Source organism: Hypanus sabinus, unplaced genomic scaffold (assembly GCF_030144855.1).
Source record: "Hypanus sabinus isolate sHypSab1 unplaced genomic scaffold, sHypSab1.hap1 scaffold_1079, whole genome shotgun sequence".
NCBI lineage: Eukaryota > Metazoa > Chordata > Chondrichthyes > Myliobatiformes > Dasyatidae > Hypanus > Hypanus sabinus.
The window spans coordinates 25,692-46,720 of record NW_026779135.1 but is presented as its reverse complement, the minus strand read 5'-3'; the positions used below and the strand labels follow the sequence as shown (position 1 = coordinate 46,720).

At 46.3% G+C, this 21,029-nt stretch overlaps 1 protein-coding gene across 2 annotated transcripts; it reads right to left on the bottom strand.

Annotated features, from left to right (window-relative positions):
- Nucleotides 1-7,795: 7,795 nt before the first annotated feature.
- On the bottom strand, nt 7,796-18,019 carry LOC132386263 (zinc finger protein 239-like). 2 transcript variants are annotated; one of them, XM_059958539.1, is made up of 3 exons: nt 17,931-18,019; nt 14,962-15,112; nt 7,796-8,790 (listed from the first exon to the last, which is right to left on the bottom strand). In XM_059958539.1, exon 3 carries the CDS (start codon nt 8,339-8,341, stop codon nt 7,826-7,828), a length of 516 nt encoding a protein of 171 aa, XP_059814522.1. In that variant the 5' UTR covers nt 8,342-8,790; nt 14,962-15,112; nt 17,931-18,019; the 3' UTR covers nt 7,796-7,825. The 2 variants fall into 2 exon arrangements, with proteins under 2 accessions (XP_059814522.1, XP_059814521.1); XM_059958538.1 differs by having other exon boundaries at nt 14,962-15,108; nt 17,931-18,004.
- Between the last annotated feature and the right edge of the window lie 3,010 nt (nt 18,020-21,029).

Here is a 21,029-nt window from a genome sequence, read left to right as displayed (position 1 = left end):
AGCGGGGCTGGGTGATATGCCAAGACAGCCAAAAGATAGATGATGGGATCGCGGGAATCACAATGGCCGTGAAAGTTGCCAAAGTATTCAAACTTTACATATCGGCCGAAAAGAGCCCTTTGCGATTAGTTGACAATGCCTCCTTCCCAAATCCTGCTTCTCTTTCGATACCGAGTGCCGTGACCTTTCTCCCTGCTTGAGGCGTCTGCAAAATCCGATTTACAACTTTTTAAACCCCAGTAATGAGCACCCGCAAAGTTTGATTTTTCTCTCTTTTCAGCTTATCTCGGCACAAAGACCCAGCGAGAGTAATTCATTCAATCTTTCTGCTTTCCTTCTCCCCCACCTCCCCCTCCCCCAGTGAATTTAGTGGCAATAGTGATTCTGTCCCGGGGAAAGTGCGGTCTATCCACCTGCACCACTCGCTACCTGGTGGCCATGGCAACTGCGGATCTACTGACCATTGTGTTTGCGGTGATATTGTGGCGGGTCAGTTATTATTACTTCCCCGGGACTTTCCTGGACATCACCCCCGTGTGCAGTACGATCTCTGTCCTGGGAGAGGCAGCCACAGACTGTTCTGTCTGGTTCACCGTCAGCTTTACGTTTGATCGGTTTGTCGCCATCTGTTGTCAGAAATGGAGAGCAAAGTATTGCACCGGGAAAACTGCGTCTGTGGTTCTGACAACAACCGGTGTTGTGTTGTGTTTGAATAATGTGCCCTACTTCTTCATATTGCAACCTGTGAAAGTGATTGACAATATACCCTGGGACTGTATTCCAAAGCCGACCTACTTTACGGATGCCGGGTGGTTGGGATATGACTGTTTTACTACTGCTCTATCGCCATTACTCCCGTTCGTGTTAATACTCCTGCTCAACGCTCTGACAGTCAGCCACATTGTCGTGACCAGTCGCGTCCGTAAGGGGCTGAGGGGTCAGAGCAAGACGGAGATCCGCAGTGACCCGGAGATGGAAAGCAGGAGGAGGTCTGTGATCTTACTTCTCACCATCTCCGGAAGCTTCATCACCCTGTGGTCGGTAAAAGTTTCTGAATCCCTTTCTGGATTGGATAATTACAATGAGTCGGAATACATTTTTCAACATACCGGATACATGCTGATGTTATTAAGTTGCTGCACAAACACGTTTACTTATGGGGTAACTCAGTCCAAGTTCAGAGAGCAGTTCATCAGCGCAGCGAAATATCCACTCTCGTCAATTATTCATCTAATCAATAAACAAAGCATCTAAGCTCTTCTCAGAGGGGGTTATGGTGATTTCATCTTAACACTGCAGAACTAACATCGGAGAACATGGCAGCGGGGAGAATAAAACTGGTTTAGTGCCGAGAGAGGCACAACACTGGAAAATACACATTCACACCTTCAGCCCGCGACGTCCACCTCCTGTCAATTACTGAACTCACCCTATCTTTTATGTTTATTCCCCACCATATTCCGGCTCCTGTCACCGCCACAACCCTTTCGGTAATGATGGAGCGGGAGAGGATCCGGGGGCATTCAAGTCCTAATCGGCAAAATTGCATCTCATTTGTTACGTTAGCCTTTTGCATCAGAATGAAATGAGAAAGCGAGTCAACAGTCTGCACGAACTCACAGTAAACCTTGCACTTGTCCTTAATTTTAGATAAACCTGTCATGGAGAAATGATTAACGCTACAGAGCTCCTGGATTTGGTCCATAATTGTGCGAATTTCCATGGAGTAACCAAACGTCTATTTTGCCTCCCTTTCTCTCAGTTAAAACGGGTAAAACGTGAGGTCTGGACATAGACAAAAATCTAATTTCTCAATTGCGACGGATTTTCGGCCTGTTCTAGCGGTGTTTATTATTGTCCTGCAGCTCTAATTGTCTAATGTTTCAGTGTACTGACTTTGGGATTATACCTGTTGTATATATTACAATTGGGACAATATCGCAGACTTTCATTTTCCTTTTCAAGTCGGCATATTTCATATGTTATTCACACTGACGTTTGTGTGTTGTATGTGTCGGAATGACTATACCAATCAAGTAAATTATCTTTGCATGCTTATCCTGTGATATTATATCCTGACGGGGTATCATGTACTTACTGCTTGCCAAACAATGGATCGATCATAATATAATCGTCAGACTCCGCCTTAAAACGGCATTACGCGCATACTTATACTAATCTATAGGATCTTGCCAAAATCTGCATCTTCAAGCGAGATTCTGGTGAATGATGCTTCCCACTGTGTAAGGAAACAGATTGAAGTAAATCGTTCTTGCATCATGTAATGCGTTGGATAGTTTGAAACAGCATACTGTATTCTGCTTTACAGCCCGAGAGAGGCACAACACAGGAAAATACACTTTGTCTTGAATTTGTCAGATCTTTTAATGAGCATTTCTGTTACCTTTTTTTCAGCTACCTGGTCCTGTATCGCCACAAGGAACAACTCAGTTTCTGGGAAGAGATCTCCAACTTTTAGCCTGGCGTCAGACGCTTCTAGTTGACACCTGGTCTGCTCAGGTGGTGGGGATCTCATCCCTGGACAATTATGCTCATCCAGGTTAACTCTTTCTTCTACAGCAGTGTTACCCAACCTATTCTAGACCTTTTCGTGCCGCGAAACAAGTGGAAATATCGAACACCCTGGTTGCTAATTTATGCATCCCCAACAACGTCTGTTAGGTTAGTAAGATTGCCGAGTGTCAGACGCGTTGTGATGACGAATGTTCAAGGCTGCAGTGCTTGGCTTCTTAACGCGTCCCAGTGCCACGTCCTTCTTTGGTTAGAGGCAGCTTACCGCCCCACCAAGAATACTGAACGCCCCCCCCCCCCACCCCCGGCGAGTGTTGTTGTTTCTAAAGCCATCTGAGGAAACGTCACTGCCCCCAGAGGGCATCTCTGTTCCATTGCGATATTTTCTTCATCTTTCTGGGTTAGGCTTTCATTTCAGTTCAAAATAGCACATGCTCGCAGCGTGTTGAATCCGGTTTTCGTTGATGCAAATACAGCAACGTAAAAAATAATATTTTAAAAAAGTAAAATAAAGTATAAAGTAAATCCTTAGAAGAGTTTCTGTGAGTGGGACCCAGGTAATGGAAGTCCCCCAACACTGAGTGTGTGCAGCTCCCTCAAAATCTTGCTCCCTCCTCTCTCCACAGTGCGCTCACAAGATCTGTCACTCCCTTTCTCCCCACCCTTCACCCTCCTCACTCCTCAAAACACTGCTTCTCTTTCCTCCATCTTCTCACTCTCCCTTTCCTCCTCTCCCCTCTTATCCTAATACGCCCTCTCCCACTTCCTCGCCTCCCTCTCTTATTCTGCTCAACCCATCTTTGTCTCACTCTCACCTCTCTTCTCCCCTTTCTGTCTACAAACCACACCCCCACCCCGACACTGAATCTCAGCCCGTGTTCACTCCAGGATAGCATCCCGTCCGTTTCAATGTGCGACGGTGACATCGACAAGATAAGTAGCCTTGGTGTTGTTTGCACATCGGAACTTGCTGGCATTTAGAGTTGGAGGAAGCAGAAGAGGGAAAGAGACAGAAACATAGAGGAAGAGGGAGAAGGAGAGAAGGGAAGTGGGAGACAGAGGGGGTGGGAGAGAGAGACAGAGAGAGAACAGGCTTAGTGGTATTGAGAGAGACACACTGAGTTAGAGAGAGCAACAAGAGGCTGCTGGAGTGTTACCGAGACAGACTGAGGGAAGTGGCGGAGGCAAGAAACAGAGGGGAGAGACGGGTGGCGACAATCAGTGAGGGATGGCGGAAAATGAGATGGACGTGGGTGAGAAATAAACGGGGAGCGAGTGAGGGGGCATAAAGAGGCGTGGGAGAGAACGACAGTGGAGAAAGATTGGAGGGAATGGGGAGGGAAGAGAGATGGGGAGTCAAACTGGGAAAGAAACCAGGGATTGAGATGGGGGAGATATACGAGGGAAAGTGCTGGGCTCTTTGATATCTCTGTTGATCAGTGAGAGAGAAACGGACAGGGATCGAAAAGGGCTACTCATTTTAAATGTAGACATATAGAAATTTCTAAAATTCTAAATCTTCCAAGTAAATTCCTTCAGGATCAGCAAAGTGTCTATCTACCTATCTATATATCTGAGTGCAGGCGGGTGGGTGGGTACATTTGAGGTGGAGGTAGACGGGGATGGGAACAGAAGCATAGATCAGACAAGGCCGTGTTGAATAAACATAATATCATAAGTTCCTCCTCATCTCTCTTCTGAATTGATTTCCCTGTAGTCTTGAGGGTTTACCCCTGGTCCTGGGCTCCGCATTATGGGAAACATCCTCTCCATAACCTCCATACCTCGGCTTTTCAGTATTCGGGAAGCCCACCCCGCGACACCAACACCCCCCCCCCCCCCATAATTCTAAACTCCAGCGGGAACAGGCACAGAGACATCAAATACCATGAGCTGTGGTCTTGTTAAGCAGCTTCAGCTGCAGTACCTGGTTCAAGACCATCTGAAAATCCGAACAAACAACACCCACCGCCTTTCTTATTTCACCAAAGGATTCCAACAGATTTGTCTGGGAAGATTTCTACTGAGGAAAACCATGCCGACTTTGGCCGTACAGGGGAGGATTCAAAAGAACTGTCATGGTGGGGAATAAGATGGCGGCACAACGCAGCGCACACGGCCTCTCTGGAGAATGATATCTGTTACTTGTTAAGTACAGATTTGTATCTGTACATTAAGTATAATATTGTTGTGTAATAAGTACCCTGATTTGATGGAGACAGACGTGAGAGCTTGCAGGAACATCAGGAGAAACTTCTGAAATGCCCGTTTCGCTGCCGCTGCGGTCCGGAATCTTCGGAGGAGAAGGCCTCTGAGACCTCGGCTTTGCTTGTTTCGGTGGCCAGGACGAAGGCGCTCGGCAGAGGATGGCACTCGGGAGACTGTATCGCAGGCTCAAAGTTTTCGGAAGGACTCAGAGTCTGCTGTGGTCGAATGCTTCCAAGGCATCAGTTTGTCGGTGCCTGGGAGTTTATGGCAGGGAGAGTTTCTCCCTTTTGCTGCCTGATATCGGGACTATTAGAGTCAATCGGGACTTGAGACTTTCTCTTAAACCGTGCCCATGGTCTACTTTTATCAAATTATGGCATTGCTTTGCACTGCTGTAACGATATGTTATAATTATGTGTTTTTTTTTGTCAGTGTGACTCTTTGGTTTGTCCTGTTTTTTGTGTGATATCACTCTGGAGGAACATTGTATTATTTCATAATGCCCGCATGCATTTATAAATGACAATAAATGAGGACTGAGTGTCCTCATAATCTAATGGAACAGAATCACTGGCAGGGTCCGGCTAGCCAGTGTTGACTCTCTACTGTACACTAGCTGTGTTACAAATTCACTTAAGTACCAAAGACAGAGTTTAAAATAAACTGATTTATTTGTCTCAGATCCAGAATATTAAACTCCAGTCCCGTTAAAGGTGAAAGTGCAGCAGAAGAAACTCCTCCCATGCCCAGAGACCAGTGTGCAGAACTGGATGTGGTGAGCAATAGTAATTCAGCTCCAACAGTAACTCTCGAAATTGCATTCAGCAACAGTGATATTCAGCAACAAATATCCAGCATGCAGCTTATTGAAACTTTCTCCCCAGTATGAACAAGGCAGTGTGTGACAAGTATAATATGCTGTAAGGTTTCACTGCTGATGTAATGGTTTCTCTGTAGCAGCAATGCTTGGTTAAGACCAGAGAAAACAGGGTTTTGTAGTGCAGGGCTATCCAATGAGAGAAACCTTCTTTCTTGTGAGTCTGGAAGAGAGATTTTGTAGTCTTTTGCTGGGGAGAGATGAGAAGACGTGAATGGAGAGAGTGGGCCCTTTTCCTTTTTGCTTGTTTGTTTACTTTACTAACCCTATCGTCAAAGTAAGAATTATAAAGCTCAATTGGTTAATCACATATTGTGTACTGTTTGTAATTTCAGGGTACTGATTTGTAACAGGGGACACATCACACAGCATCCACCCAAACGAGATTTCTTAAGTTTGACCGGGCTGGGGTCTATCAACTCCAAAGTTAAGCTGCCAGCCAAAATGAGTTACCATAAGGTTAGCTGGCTGAGTGAATCGCTTCCCACATTAACAGCAAGTGAACAGCCTCTCCCCAGTGTGAACTCAATGATGCGCATTTGGTTGATCTGGCTGAGAGAATCTCTTCCCAAAGTCCGAGCAGGTGAACAGACTCTACCCAGTGTGAACTCGCTGGTGTCTCCGTAGTTGAGATGACCGAGTGAAACCCTTCCCACAGTCTGAGCAGGTGAACGGCCTCTCCTGAGTGTGAACTCGCTGATGTATCTTCAGTTGAGATGACCGAGTGAATCCCTTCCCACAGTCTGAGCAGGTGAATTGCCTCTCTCCAGTGTGAACTCGCTGATGTATCTTCAGTTGAGATGACCGAGTGAATTCTTTCCCAAAGATGGAGCAGTTGTATGGCCACTCCCTAGTGTGAACTGCCTGGTGTGCCATTAGGGTGGATGATTGAGTGAATCCCTTCCCGCATTCTGAACAGGTGAGTGACCTTTCTCCAGTGTGAACGCTCTGATGTACCTTCAGTTTAGATGACAGAGTGAATCCTTTCCCACAGATGGAGCAGTTGTACGGCCACTCCCCAGTGTGAACTGCCTGGTGTGACATTAGGGTGGATGATTGAGTGAATCCCTTCCCACAGTCTGAACAGGTGAATGGCCTCTCTCCAGTGTGAACTCGCTGATGTATCTTCAGTTGAAATGACCGAGTGAATCCCTTCCCACATTCCAAGCAGGTGAACGGCCTCTTCCCAGTGTGAACTCGCTGATGTATCTTCAGTTGAAATGACCGAGTGAATCCCTTCCCACATTCCAAGCAGGTGAACGGCCGCTCTCCAGTGTGAACTCGCTGGTGTGCAATTAGGGAGGATGACTGTGTGAATCCTTTCCCACAGTCTGAGCAGGTGAACGGCCTCTCTCCAGTGTGAACTCTCTGATGTACCTTCAGTTTAGATGACCGAGTGAATCCTTTCCCACAGTCTGAGCAGGTGAATGGCCTTTCTCCAGTGTGAACTCTCTGGTGTATCTTCAGTTGAGATGACCGAGTGAATCCCTTCCCACAGACTGAGCAGGTGAACGGCCTCTCCCTAGTGTGAACTTGCTGATGTCCCTTTAACTCAGATGACCAAGTGAATAATACCCCACAGTCTGAGCAGGTAAACGGCCTCTCCCCAGTGTGAACTCGCTGATGTATCTTCAGTTGAAATGACCGAGTGAATCCCTTCCCACATTCCAAGCAGGTGAACGGCCGCTCTCCAGTGTGAACTCGCTGGTGTGCAATTAGGGAGGATGACTGTGTGAATCCTTTCCCACAGTCTGAGCAGGTGAACGGCCTCTCTCCAGTGTGAACTCTCTGATGTACCTTCAGTTTAGATGACCGAGTGAATCCTTTCCCACAGTCTGAGCAGGTGAATGGCCTTTCTCCAGTGTGAACTCTCTGGTGTATCTTCAGTTGAGATGACCGAGTGAATCCCTTCCCACAGACTGAGCAGGTGAACGGCCTCTCCCTAGTGTGAACTTGCTGATGTCCCTTTAACTCAGATGACCAAGTGAATAATTCCCCACAGTCTGAGCAGGTAAACGGCCTCTCCCCAGTGTGAACTCGCAGGTGAGACATTACGTCGGATGACTGAGTGAATGCTTTCCCACAGTCTGAGCACGTGAATGGCCTCTCTCCAGTGTGAACACGCTGATGTACCTTCAGTTTAGATGAGCAAGTGAATCCCTTCCCACAGTCCAAGCAGGTGAACGGCCACTCCCCAGTGTGAACTCGCTAGTGTACCTTCAGTTTAAATGAGCAACTGAATCCCTTCCCGCAGTTTGAGCAGGTGAACGGCCGCTCCCCACTGTGAACTCGCTGGTGTACCTTCAGTGCTGATGACTGAGTGAATCCTTTCGCACAGTCCAAGCAGGTGAAAGGCCTCTCCCCAGTGTGAACTTGCTGATGTGCTTGTAGGTTGGATGACTGAGTAAATCTCTTCCCACAGTCCAAGCAGGTGAATGGCTTCTCCCCAGTGTGAACTCGCTGATGACTCTGTAGGTGGGATGACTGAGTGAATCTCTTCCCACAGACTGAGCAAGTGAACGGCCTCTCTCCAGTGTGAACTCGCTGATGTATCTTAAGTTGAGATGATGAAGTGAATCTTTTCCCACAGTCCGAGCAGGTGAATGGCCTCTCCCCAGTGTGTAATGACTGGTGTGCCTGCAGATGAGCTGACAACGTGAATCCCTTCCCACAGGCTGAGCAGGTGAACGGCTGCTCCCCGGTGTCCACTTGCTTTTGAGCCATTATGTCAGATGATCGAGTGAATCTTTCCCCACAAATTCAACAGATGAGCAACTTCTGCCCAGTGTGAACTGACTGGTGTGTCCACAGGTGGGTACACTGACTAAATCCCTTCTCACACACAGAATAGGTGAATGGCCTTGTCCTAGTGTGAACTTGCTGATGCACCTTCAGTTGAAATGTCCGCATGAATCCATTCCCACTGTCTGAGCAGATGAATGGCATCTACCCTGTGCAAAATGACGGGCATGCCAGTTGGTCAGATGATTGAGTGAATCCCTCCCGACAGTCTGAGCAGGAAGGATGACCGAGTGAATCCCTCCCCACAGTCTGAGCAGGAAGGATGATCGATTGAATCCCTTGCTCCACTTCTTAAATATCTGGATAGAGACAGCAAAACTGGTATGTTCTGTTTGAGATTCCTGTAGACAAATTCCTTGTCATTTTCTAACCTGTAAAAAGATTTACAAAATCCATCAAAGGGTGTAGAACATTTCAGATGAAATTACATGAGTTGGCAAGATGTGATCTGGAATCACACAGTTACAGTGAAGTTCAACCCAAGTTGGAGAGAGAAATCATTTTCTAACTGGGCACAGTGCTGGAATGACCATCAAACACTCTGATGCTCTACCTGTCTTTAAAAGAATGGGGCATTTCTGCCACCTCCAATCTGTGACCTGCCTCAGTTTGACTCTCTCTCCATTGTTATTATTCCCTGTTCCCACTGAGCTGATGGGTTCCTGGCCCCACAGTAACTGAAACACTCTCACACAAATAGCCGGCAGTGTATTGCACGAACCCACCACTACCTGTGTAAAAAACTTACCCCTGGCATCCCCTCAGTATTTATTTCCAAGCACCTTAAATCTATGCCCCCTCGTGTTAGCCATTTCAGTCCTGGGAATAAAACCTCTGGCTATCTACACGATCAATGCCCCTCATATTCTTATACACCTAAAAAATGCACTAAACATAAACAAGGTGATTAAACATTGCTTTGAAGATTTGTTGGAAGTATACAGAATTATGAGGGTATAGATAGGGTAAATGCAAGCAGCTTTTTCCACTGAGGTTGGGTGGGATGACAACTAGAGGGCATGGGTAAGAGGGGAAGGTGAACATTTAATGGGAGCACGTGGAAAAGCTCTTCACTGAATCGGTCGTGAGAGCGTGGCATGAGATGTCAGCACAAGGGGTGCATGTGAGCTCAGTTTCACAATTTGAAAGAAGTTTGGATGGGAGCCTGGATGGTAGGGGTATGGAGGGCGATGGTCCCAGTCAGGTAGTTGCAATAGATACCTTAAATGTTTTTTTAGCATTGACTAGCTGGGCCAAATAGCCTGTTTCCGTACTGAAATCCCCCATGTTTCTGTGACAGAGAAGCAGGCCAAACTTGTTTGAAAGGGAAAGATAGGAGTGACAACAGAGCAGCAATGGCTGGAGTTTCTGGGAGCAATTCAGGAGCTGAGTGATCGATATGTGTGGTCTGAACAACATCTGACTGGTGTCAAGAAACCAAACTCTCCCTCGTTGTCACAAAAACAAAGGAGCTGATTCTGAACTACAGGAGGAATGGAGACAGGCTAACCCCATGGAAAGGGCTCTCCAGCAACCTGTAAACATGACTAAAGTACCTGAATGCAAGACTAACCCTGGGGAATCAGGACCAGACTATTGGGAGTGATTTGTGGCCTGCTATGGCACTTTCACAGGAGACCAAGCCTTTTAATAATGGGAATCTGTATCCCCAGTTTAATGTCCTACTGCTCCAAAACTTACCAACTAAGCCAACATGATTAAAACAGATAATATGGATTGGCCTGACAATGACCGAAATCGAATGCGACGAGCTTTGACATATTATTGGAACTTGATTTTCGATTCCTGATCAACCCCGAAAGGAACTAATATTTAAAGTGAACATGTTCAGCGGGAAGAAGGATGCGAGCAGGTTATATTTTGGGATCAGAAATGGGATCAAAAACCTACCTAGGGACAGGTGGGGACAACAACCCGTTTAGAAATTGACAAGCAAAGATGTTTCCTACTGTGAGATTCATCCCTCAGGAAGAGCCCAGTGTAATATTGACAGTTGCTGGAATTTCAATTCCGTTTATGATTGATATGGGGCAACCAAAACCACTCTCGATCAGGAAATACTATCAAAAGGGATTCCAGCTATCAGACGCTACAATCACTCTGTCTGGGTTCGAAGGCACGGAACGTACGTATTCACGTACCCAGCCACTGCAGGTGGAATTCCAGGGGAACCAGTGTGAGGTTTCATTTACAGTCATCACCAGACGGGGGGTGAAATCTCGTAGGGAGAGACTTGCTCTGTCCGTTGGAAGTCGAGATTCTATACACGGACAAGGATATTATGCCGGAACTGCAAACAACTGATAGCTTCCTCTGACCACCCAGTGGTGGGCACTTTATCTGGACTCCAGTACCTTTAAACCCCTTCTGCCGGTGGCCAGCTCTCATGTGACTCTGTGCTATGACCCTACGTCGTGCTCACCTGAGGAAACCCCTCGAGGGACAGAAGTTCCCAGTCATGGTGATTGGAGAGGATAAAGGAAGAGACGGCACTGCATTTCTGGCCGAAGTTCCAGATTTCTTTTGGCGACAGACAGGACTGGTGGTTCCCAATACCACCGTTAGGGTTTGCCCTGGGTTCAAGCCAAAGAGCCGAGGGCTCCTTGCCTACACCCTGACGAAACAAGCCTCCAGCACCGAGGGAGACTGGCAAGACTTGGCCGCGGGCCAACTCCGGTACTGGAAGGAGTCTGTGGTGAAGACGGGACATCTGGTAAGACATTCTTTTAATAGTGACTGAACCCAAGACGTTGTACCCCATCTCTGGGCAATTTCAGTCCATGAAGTCAGACCTCCTGTCTGGATCACAGTGAAAGAAGGACAGACTCTCCCATCCATTCTGCAATACCCCCTCTAGCCCATCCGGATCACTGTGAAAGGACAGACTCTCACATCCATTCTACAATACCCCCTCTGGCCCGTCTGGATCACTGTGAAAGGACAGACTCTCCCATCCATTCTGCAATATCCCCACTAGCCCATCCGGATCACTGTGAAAGGACAGACTCTCCCATCCATTCTGCAATACCCCCTCTAGCCCATCCGGATCACTGGGAAAGAAGGACAGACTCTCCCAGCCATTCTGCAATACCACCTCTAGCCCGTCTGGATCACAGTGAAAGAAAGACAGACTCTCCCATCCATTCTGCAATACCCCCTCTAGCCCGTCCGGATCACTGTGAAGGAAGGTCAGACTCTCCCATCCATTCTGCAATACCCCCTCTAGCCCATCTGGATCACTGTGAAAGAAGGACAGACTCTCCCATCCATTCTGCAATACCCACAATAGCCCATCTGGATCACAGTGAAAGAAGGACAGACTCTCCCATCCATTCTGCAATACCCCCTCTAGCCCGTCCGGATCACAGTGAGAGAAGGACAGACTCTCCCATCCATTCTGCAATACCCCCTCTAGCCCATCTGGATCACTGTGAAAGAAGGACAGACTCTCCCATCCATTCTGCAATACCCCCTGTAGCCTGAGGCAACGTTTTATGAGGATGGAATGTCTTTTGTGGATCCAGCAGGAAAACGATGTTCTGGCTATGCGATATTGACGGACAGTGACATAATTGAACATGCCTCTTTTGAAGCAGCTGTCTCCACGCAGAAGGCTGAGCTGTTTGCTTTGACTCGTGCCTGTATACCAGCAACAGACTAAAGTGGGAACGTTTACACAGACTCCCGTTATGCGTTTGGAATGGTACATGACTACGGGGCTCTCTGGGAACATGGGGATTCCTGACTTCCTCTGGCCACCCCATTAGTAATGCCACCTTTGCAAACAACTTACTCACCGTTCTACAGCTACCTCGAGTTTTGTTCTTCTGAGGGGGCTGCCTCTGAGGAGGAGTGAAAACTGTGGTCCCAGATGGGGTGCCAGAAAGTTCCCGGCCTAAGGTTTCTGATCACCTAGTGGGACAAGTTTGTGTTCCTACACAATTTTTACCAATATTGGTCGATCATATACATGATTTGACACCCCTGGGAAAGGAGGGAATGGTTGGTAACCTGTACCCTGCACACCGTGTACGACTCCTTTGACAGGTGGATCTTTCTGGTGTCTACAAGTTGCTTTTATTGAATTGCCTAAAGTACAATGCTATAGATACTGCTTAGTTATTATAGATGTGTTTAGTAGATGGATTGAAGCTATTCCAACTACCATTAATACAGTTATGACTGTTGTGAAGGTATTATTACGGGAAATAATTCCCAGGTACAGCCTGCCAAAGATGCTGAGCTCTGACAATGGCCCACACTTTGTGGTGAAAATAAATGAAGGGATGTGTAACAAACTAGCTATCAAGCAACAATTCCACTGTGTACACCACCCACGGGCCGCTGGCAGAGTGGAAAGAGCCAATGGCACTCTGAAGAGTAAACTAGCCAGACTAACAGTGGAGACTGGACTCACTTGGTTGAAGGTCCGACCATTAGCCCGATTCCATATGAGGGCTACCCCACAGGGGAAAACAGGGTTGTCACCAGCTGAAATCATTTACGGACGGCCCACGAGGACACCCTGGGAACAAAGTCTCAGGATTAAAGGCAAAGTGAATAAGAATAAGGAAACTTGGTTCTTGAGGGATATTGGAACTCTGATAAAGAAGAGAGAGATGTATGACATGTATTAGAAACAGGGAGCAAATAAGGTACTAGAGGAGTATAAAAAGTGTAAGAAATTATTCAAGAGAGAAATCAGGAGGGCTAAAAGACGACATGAGTTTGCTTTGGCTGTCAGGGTGAAGGATAATCCAAAGAGCTTCTCCAGGTATGTTAAGAGCAAAAGGATAGTAAGGGATAAAATTGGTCCTCTTGAAGATCAGAGTGGTAGGCTGTGTATGGAACCAAAAGAAATGGGGGAGATCTTAAATGTTTTTTTTCTGACTGTATTTACTAAGTAAACTGGCATGGAGTCAATGGAAAGAAGGCAAACAAGGACTTATTTGTCCCTGGGACCAATAAGGCAAACAGGGAACTCTGTATTGACGTCATGGAACCTATACAGATAGAAGAGGAGGAGGTGCTTGCTATCTTGAGGTGAGTAGATAAATCCTCAGGACCTGACAGGGTATTCTCTCGGACCTTGAAGGAGACTAGTGTTGAAATTGCAGGGGCCCTGGCAGATATATTTAAAATGTTGTTACCTACGGGAGAGGTGCCGGAGGATTGGAGGATAGCTCATATTGTTCCGTTGTTTAAAAAAGGTTCTAGAAGTAATTCTCGAAATTATTGGCAGGTAAGTTTGATGTCGGTAGTGGGTAAATCATTGGAGGAGTATTATGAGATAGGATTGACAATTATTTAGATAGACAGGGTCTTATTAGGGAGAGTCAACACGGCTTTGTGTGTGGTAGGTCATGTTTAACAAATCTATTAGAGTGTTTCGAGGAGGTTACAAGGAAAGTGGATGAAGGGAAGGCAGTGGATGTTGTCTACATGGACTTCAGTAAGGCCTTTGACAAGGTCTGCATGGGAGGTTAGTTAGGAAGATTCAGTCGCTAGGTATACATGGTAAGGTAGTAAATTGGATTAGACATTGGCTCAATGGGAGAAGCCAGAGAGTGGTAGTGGAGGATTGTTTCTCTGAGTGGAGGCCTTTGACTAGTGGTGTGCCACAGGGATCAGTGCTGGGTCCATTGTTACTTGACAACTATATCAATGATCTGGATGATAATTTGGTAAATTGAATCAGCAAATTTGCTGATGATACAAAGATTGGAGGTGTAGTGGACAGTGAGGAAGGTTTTCAAACCTTGCAAAGGGATCTGGACCAGCTACAAAAATGTGCTGAAAAATGGCAGATGGAGTTTAATACAGACAAGTGTGAGGTGTTGCACTTCGGAAGGAAAAAATAATGTAGAACATATAAGGTAGATGGTGGGGCACTGAGGAGTGCAGTAGAATAGAGGGATCTAGGAATACTGATACAAAACTCCCTAAACGTGGCGTCACGTGTAGATAGGGTAGTAAAGAGAGCTTTTGATACATTGGCCTTTATGAATCAAAGTGCTGAGTATAAGAATTGGAATGTTATGGTGAGGTTGTATAAGGCATTGGTGAGGCCGAATTTAGAGTATTGTATGCAGCCCTGGTCACCGAATTACAGGAAGGATATTAATAAGGCTGAAAGTGTGCAGAGAAAGTTTATGAGGATGTTGCCGGGACTTGAGAAACTGCGATACAGAGAAAGGTTGAATAATTTAGGACTTCATTCCTAGGAGTGTAGAAGATGAGTGTAGACTTGATAGAGGTATATAAAATTATGATGGGCACAGATGGAGTGAATGCAAGCAGGCTCTATCCACTGGGAGAAAAAAAAAACAGAGGACATGGGTTAAGGGTGAAGGGCGAAAAGTTTAAAGGGAACATTGGGGGAAGGGCTGCTTCACAACTGGGTCTGACAGAGGCATAACTGGTTCTTCTGGGCACATTTTGTCTCACTCCCAACTATTTCCTACCTTCCTTTGTGCAGGTACATAATGTCTAAAGGACCAGTGTTTGTAAATGAGACTCACCAAACTTTCTCCTGACTGAATCAGTGGAATCTCCGAGTCAGATGGGTTCTCTCTAGTTGATGCTCTCAATCCTCGGGCTGGTTCACTTGTTGCTGTTCCCTCATCTTCAGTCGTGGTTTTTCTTCCAATAAATCTCTCACTGCAAGTCTAACTTTAACGTGAAAGATAATGAAGCACGTTCACAATGAAAAGGAGGACCAAACATTTCTGCTTAATGTTACTAGGAACAAAACTCACTGAAATTTAAACGTTGAAAGCAAATATAATGATCTCAGTGAACAATCTTTTATTGTCCTTCAAATGTCACAAAGCGATATGGGATAAGAAGGAGCCATCATTCAGTGATGGTAAGACATACGACACAGGAACAGAATTAGATGATTCGATCTATCTGGTCTGCCACACCATTCAACCATGGCTGATTTTTATTTCAACACCATATTCCTGTTCCTCCTGTAACCCTGAAGCTAATTAGCAATCCTGAATATATTAATCTCTGTCATAAATATACCCAAATGGCAGCCTCAGCCAACCTCTGCGGTAACAAATTCCACAGATCAGACAACTTTTGGCCAAAAAATTTTTCTCATCTGAGTTTTAAAGGGAAGCATCTTTATTCTGAGACTGTGCTGTCAGATCACACACTCTCCATGTCTAATGGAAACATCCTCTCCATGTCCACTGTATCCAGGCGTTTCAGCATTCGGTAGGTTTACTTAACCATACACCCCTCCACCACCCCCACCGTCCCTCTGAACTCCATCGAGCACAGGTCCAGAACCATCAAATGCTCCTCCCACAGAAAGCCGATCACTCCTGAGATTATTCATGTGAACCTCATTAGCAACAACTGTACTGAACACATTTCCAGGAATAACAGACAAATCGGTTCCAGGATAATTGACAGGGAAAAGTTGTGCTTTCTTTACTGTTCTACTATCACATGTGTTGGCGCGTGGCCAAGTGGTTAAGGCGTTGGTCTAGTGATCTGAAGGTTGCTAGTTCGAGCCTGGGCTGAGGCTGCCCGTGTGTCCTTGAGCGACGACACCGGTCCCAAGCTGTATGGGTCCTAATGGCCTTCCCTTGGACAACATCGGTGGCGTGGAGAGGGGAGACTTGCAGAGTCTAACAGAGGCCTACAAACTATCACAGCCATTTTCATTTCCAGGTGAAGACAGGTCCATTTCATGAAATATAAACCAAGAAATAAAAATTACCAGTAACACTCAGCAAGTAAGGAACAGCTTACAATACAATTCAATTAATATCATTTCATCAGAATGACTTCAAACATTTACAGTTTTTAGTGGAGATCTCCAGCACAGCTGCCTGCCTGATTTCCACTGTGTGACAGTGAGGGGGGGGGGGGGGAATTTCCAAACACAGTTTGAACACCAAATTCACGGGTCTATTTCTACTGTTGTAAACATGGAACAGCCCATTTACTCACAGCCTCTCCCTGTGAGGATGGAATGGGAACTCATCCTCTCCTCAGACTGGCAGTCATTGCTTCCAAAGGAACTCCAGAAACAAACATCTGATCCCAGACCAGAAATACTCGATCAACATCTCACAAGCACACACAGCTCAATCCCTGGGTCCACTTTGCCTGGATCAAAAACCGTGATCTCCCAGGACCCAACCTCACAGAGTCACACAGCTGAATCTGCCACTTACCGACCCTGAGAGTCTCACACATCGTCCCCACATCTCACACTGGGTCGTGCAATCTGGGATTTCCCCACAACCAATGTCCAGCTGCTCAAAATTTCTGCTTCATTGCAGGACGAGCATCCAGCCCCATCTGCAGAAGCTCAAACCAAAGTCAAAGCCAAAACACCAATAGTTCCATTTGCCTGGAAAGCCCATCACAGGATTAGAGCCCAGGCACCAACTCTCCCAGTACTATTTTCTGCCAGTAAAATGATGCAGTGTGTCAGCCCGTCACTGTTCATAAACTAGCACCTCCACACCAATGCACAACAGAACTGGGTCCTGATGATCCTCCGGCATTCCAGCTAACAATAACCGATTCTGGAAATGACTCAGCGAGGCCAAAGGTACAAAAGAACACTTCACAATGAAGACAGAGATTGGAAGAAAGATTGCTGATATATAACATTGAGGAGGTGGGATACAAGGCGGACTGAGGATGACCCAGATGGTTAATGTATTTCACTGAAGCGGGGTTGGGGGGTGTGAGGAGACTGGACAGAGTTTGAACAAGATGAACAGATGGAACCAGGTGGGAGATGGGATCAAGGACGATCACTGATGGTCCTCCAGCAACACGTAGGTACTGAATGAATAGTACATACTATTGTACAAAAGATTCTAAAATGACAGAATTAGCAAAAATAACAAGAGCTTTGCCAGATGTATTTTGACCCGCACCAGATTTTTATCAACACAACCATAGAATGTTTCCCATCCAGACACTTCACGCTTTGCATGGTAATTACTCTGCCCGTGACTATGAGGAACTGGTAAGACCTTTGGATCCAGATTAGCACATCACAGAAACCATTCTCCCCTATAGACTTCCCAGTCCCTCGGTAAAGCAGGCAGTGAAATCAAAGATCCCCACAATCTGGGACGTTCTCCTTTCTTACCCACCCCAATCCGGGAGGAGACACAACAGCCAGAAAGCTCCAGGACAAATGTGAGGAGCCTTAGGAAGCGAGGCGAGTTCGGGAGAAGTTAACGGGACTCAGTGGCCAACATCAGATTTCCCCAACACAATATGGAGGATGCGTGACCACCCATCTAGAGATTGTGAACATACGCAAAGAGATCGTTACATCTATGGTTAAATGGGAGGGACAAATGGGATCACGTGACCGGTGGGTTCTAACACCCCAGACAGAGTCTCCAGCTTCCCAGCACTCTGTGGAAATAAACAGACGCCCCTCACATCTCCTCTCACCTTAAATGTGTCAGATATTTTAAACCCCCAGGAAAAAACATACCCTCTGTCCACTCTATCCATTCCTCTCGTAATCTGATAAACGTCCATCCAGTCTCACCCCAGCCTGCGCCGCTCTGGAGAAAACAACACAATTTGTCCAACCTCTCGTTATAGCTCATGCCCTCTAATCCAGGCAGGGTCCTGGTAAACCTCTTCTGCGCCCTCTCCAAGGCTTCGACATCCTTCCGACAATGGGGGCGACCAGAACTGTATGAAACACTCCAGATGTGGGCTGACAAGTTTTACAAATCTGCAACATAACTTCATGAGTTTTGAACTCAGTGCTTCAACTAATAAAGACAACCTTGCCATTTGCCTTCTTAACCACCCGATCAATCTGTGCAGTCTCTTTCAGGGAGCGATGAACCTGGAGTCTAAGATCCTTCTGATCATCGAAATTGTTCAGGGTTTTGCATTTAACAATGTACTGTCTCATACATTCAGGGCTGCAGTGCTACCAGAGCGGAGCCGGAGAGCCGCTCCGACACCTCTGAGAAACAGTCAAAATAAACAAGCGCGGACTTTAGCAAGCCTGGATATTAAATAGAGGGAATTTTACGGAAGCGGGGGTTGGGATGAGGGGGTGTTGGCTAGTGGGGAAAAATACCACTAATAACATTAGGATATTTGATCGTTTTTGGTGAAATCCTGGAGCTGTGACTGTTTTTTATTTAGGTATTTGTGACATTCCTTCTCGCTCAACCCGTTGTCCTAGGAAGCTGGGAAATAGCTGGACACAAATGCAAGCATTCATCCGCTCTTTCCCATGGATACCATTGGATTCCAGGAAGGAGCTATATTAAGCAAGGAATGAACATCGAAACCCATGTTTAAGAGTCGAAAATAATGAAAGAAATATTCACTCTCGCTCATCTTCGGCCTGATTTTGATCAGATACACAAGCTAATCATCCAAAATCCCCTTCTACACCTGGATAAATTTAATTTTGTTTTGGAAGCCAAATGGAAAAAAAAATTCTAGGTTACAAGCTAGTTTTACGTCATTTCATATGATTAGTAGCTGATTAACTCCTTGGCCTCGCTCCACCAACTGTAGTTGTTTGAAAAGAAGCTCTTTTTCTCTTTGTGTTGATAGGAAAAAAGAGTAATTTAGTGAGGAAATGAACTAGATGAAATGCATTTCCAAACCTCCTAAATGGTTGCTCTCCACCCGTTAACATTTGTCACTTCCAAAATACAATATTTTATATACGTATCGTTGCGATAATAATTTATGTAAAGATTCTAGCTTCTTTAACTTTTTATATATTTAAACACTAAACTGGATGTATGAAGGTCGAACCATGTAACACCAGACGTGTGAGGATATTTTGTGTATCGACACTCACAGGTACACTTCAATATATTGAGAAAGGGATGGAGCAGTGGACCCAGAGTGAAGTGATAAGCAGGTGAGAGGACGTACAAAGACAGAGGGGATGAGAGGGAGTGGGACGGAGGGGTGTGAGGTAAATTTGTTCACCGGAAGGGGAAATCGATATTCATGCCATCAGGGTGGGTGGGGGCACCCAGACGGAATACAATTTGCTGATCCCGCACCCTGAGGATGGCCTCATCTTGGCAAGGGATGGGATGACACGTCGGAACGGGAATGGGAATCGGAATTGAAATGTTTGGACACCGGGAAGTCCCGCTCGGAGTGGATGGTTGAAAGATTAATTTATTATCAAAGCAGGAATTCATAAATAACACTGAGTTTTTTTCCTTTTCCGAGAACCACGAAACAAAGAAAACGTTAGTCGTTCAGAGAAAAAAAAATGAAACTCCCTCCCCACCCCCCGCATCAAAAGGACGGCATCCCGATCATCAACCCCCAAAACCCACCCCTCCCCCCCGCACAAAAGGGAAGAAAAATATCGACACCCGTTAAAAACGTTCCTTCCCGACACAACTGCAGAGGAGCCGGTGTCACCAGTGTCGAGGCGGCCGCATCGGGAGCAGCGGACACAACAGGCAACCCCGGAAGATTCACAGGTGAATTGTCGCCGCTCCTGGAAGGATGTTTGGACAACGGAAAGAGTTCGGCCGTCCGGCCCTGTCACTGTGACACCCCGAACTCCACATCAAATCCGTCCAAACGAATCTGGGCGAACTTTAATGACCAATAAATATAATTCCTCTCAGCGATCAGCTGTCTGAATGATCCCCTGACTCTGAGAGGAAGGGGTATCTATGGTCCACACTGTCAGGGTGTTGAGTTTACCAGGAGACAAAGACTGCAGGGACGAGAGGTTTTCTGTTGACTAATACACTGTGTGTGGATCCCGCTGGCAATTCTGGTGTTGTGACCCGAATCGAGACAAACACCACGCTGCCCACTCCACCAACAACACGGCACAGCCGTACACATAACAGGGGACTTTACATCCCACAACACTGGATTCAGTGATGAAACCCCTGATTAATGTTGTCGTCTCACCGAAAAGTCCATTAACTCTAACCCTGCAATATGGTGTAAAATCCCGCTCCCCATATTAACACGGGTTATACAGACCAAACAGCAAACTGCCGGAGGAACTCAGTGGGTCGGACAGCATCTGTGGAGGGAGATGGACCGTAAACATTTCGGGCCGAGACCCTCCCTCTGGACTGAGAGTGGAGGGGAAATAGAGAAAAGAGGTGAGGGGTAGGGATGGGGCATGAGCTGGGGAGTGAGAGGTGGATTCAGGTGAGGGGGGAGGTGGAAGGTGAAAATAGTGACAGGGGTGGGAGCTCAATGGTTGGGGCAACACGGAGCTGCAGAAGATGGAAATTAATTCCATAAACAATGAGGTTAGAGAGTATTTGTTATAGAGAGTGCAATGAAGATCCACTTGACTGATCCCTGGAGAGGTGGGGTCATAACCTGAAGAAAGATCAAATGTGGTAACTCTAAATGTCATTTAGAGAATCGAGGACTGAGAGGTGAACACATTGAAATGCAGAACATCATTACCGGTTGAACCAGTGATCCCAGTCTCTGAAAAAGGGGATGGGAATCGAGCCAGTGACTCTGTGACCTGGGGGTGGAGGGAAAGGGATCGGGGTAGATATGGTGTGGAAAAGTAGACATGTATCTGGTGTAAATATGGAATAATGTG

Bases quoted from the DNA above. Each gene is read 5' to 3' on its own strand.
- LOC132386263 (XM_059958539.1), bottom strand. From the start codon at position 8,341: ATGGCTCAAAAGCAAGTGGACACCGGGGAGCAGCCGTTCACCTGCTCA.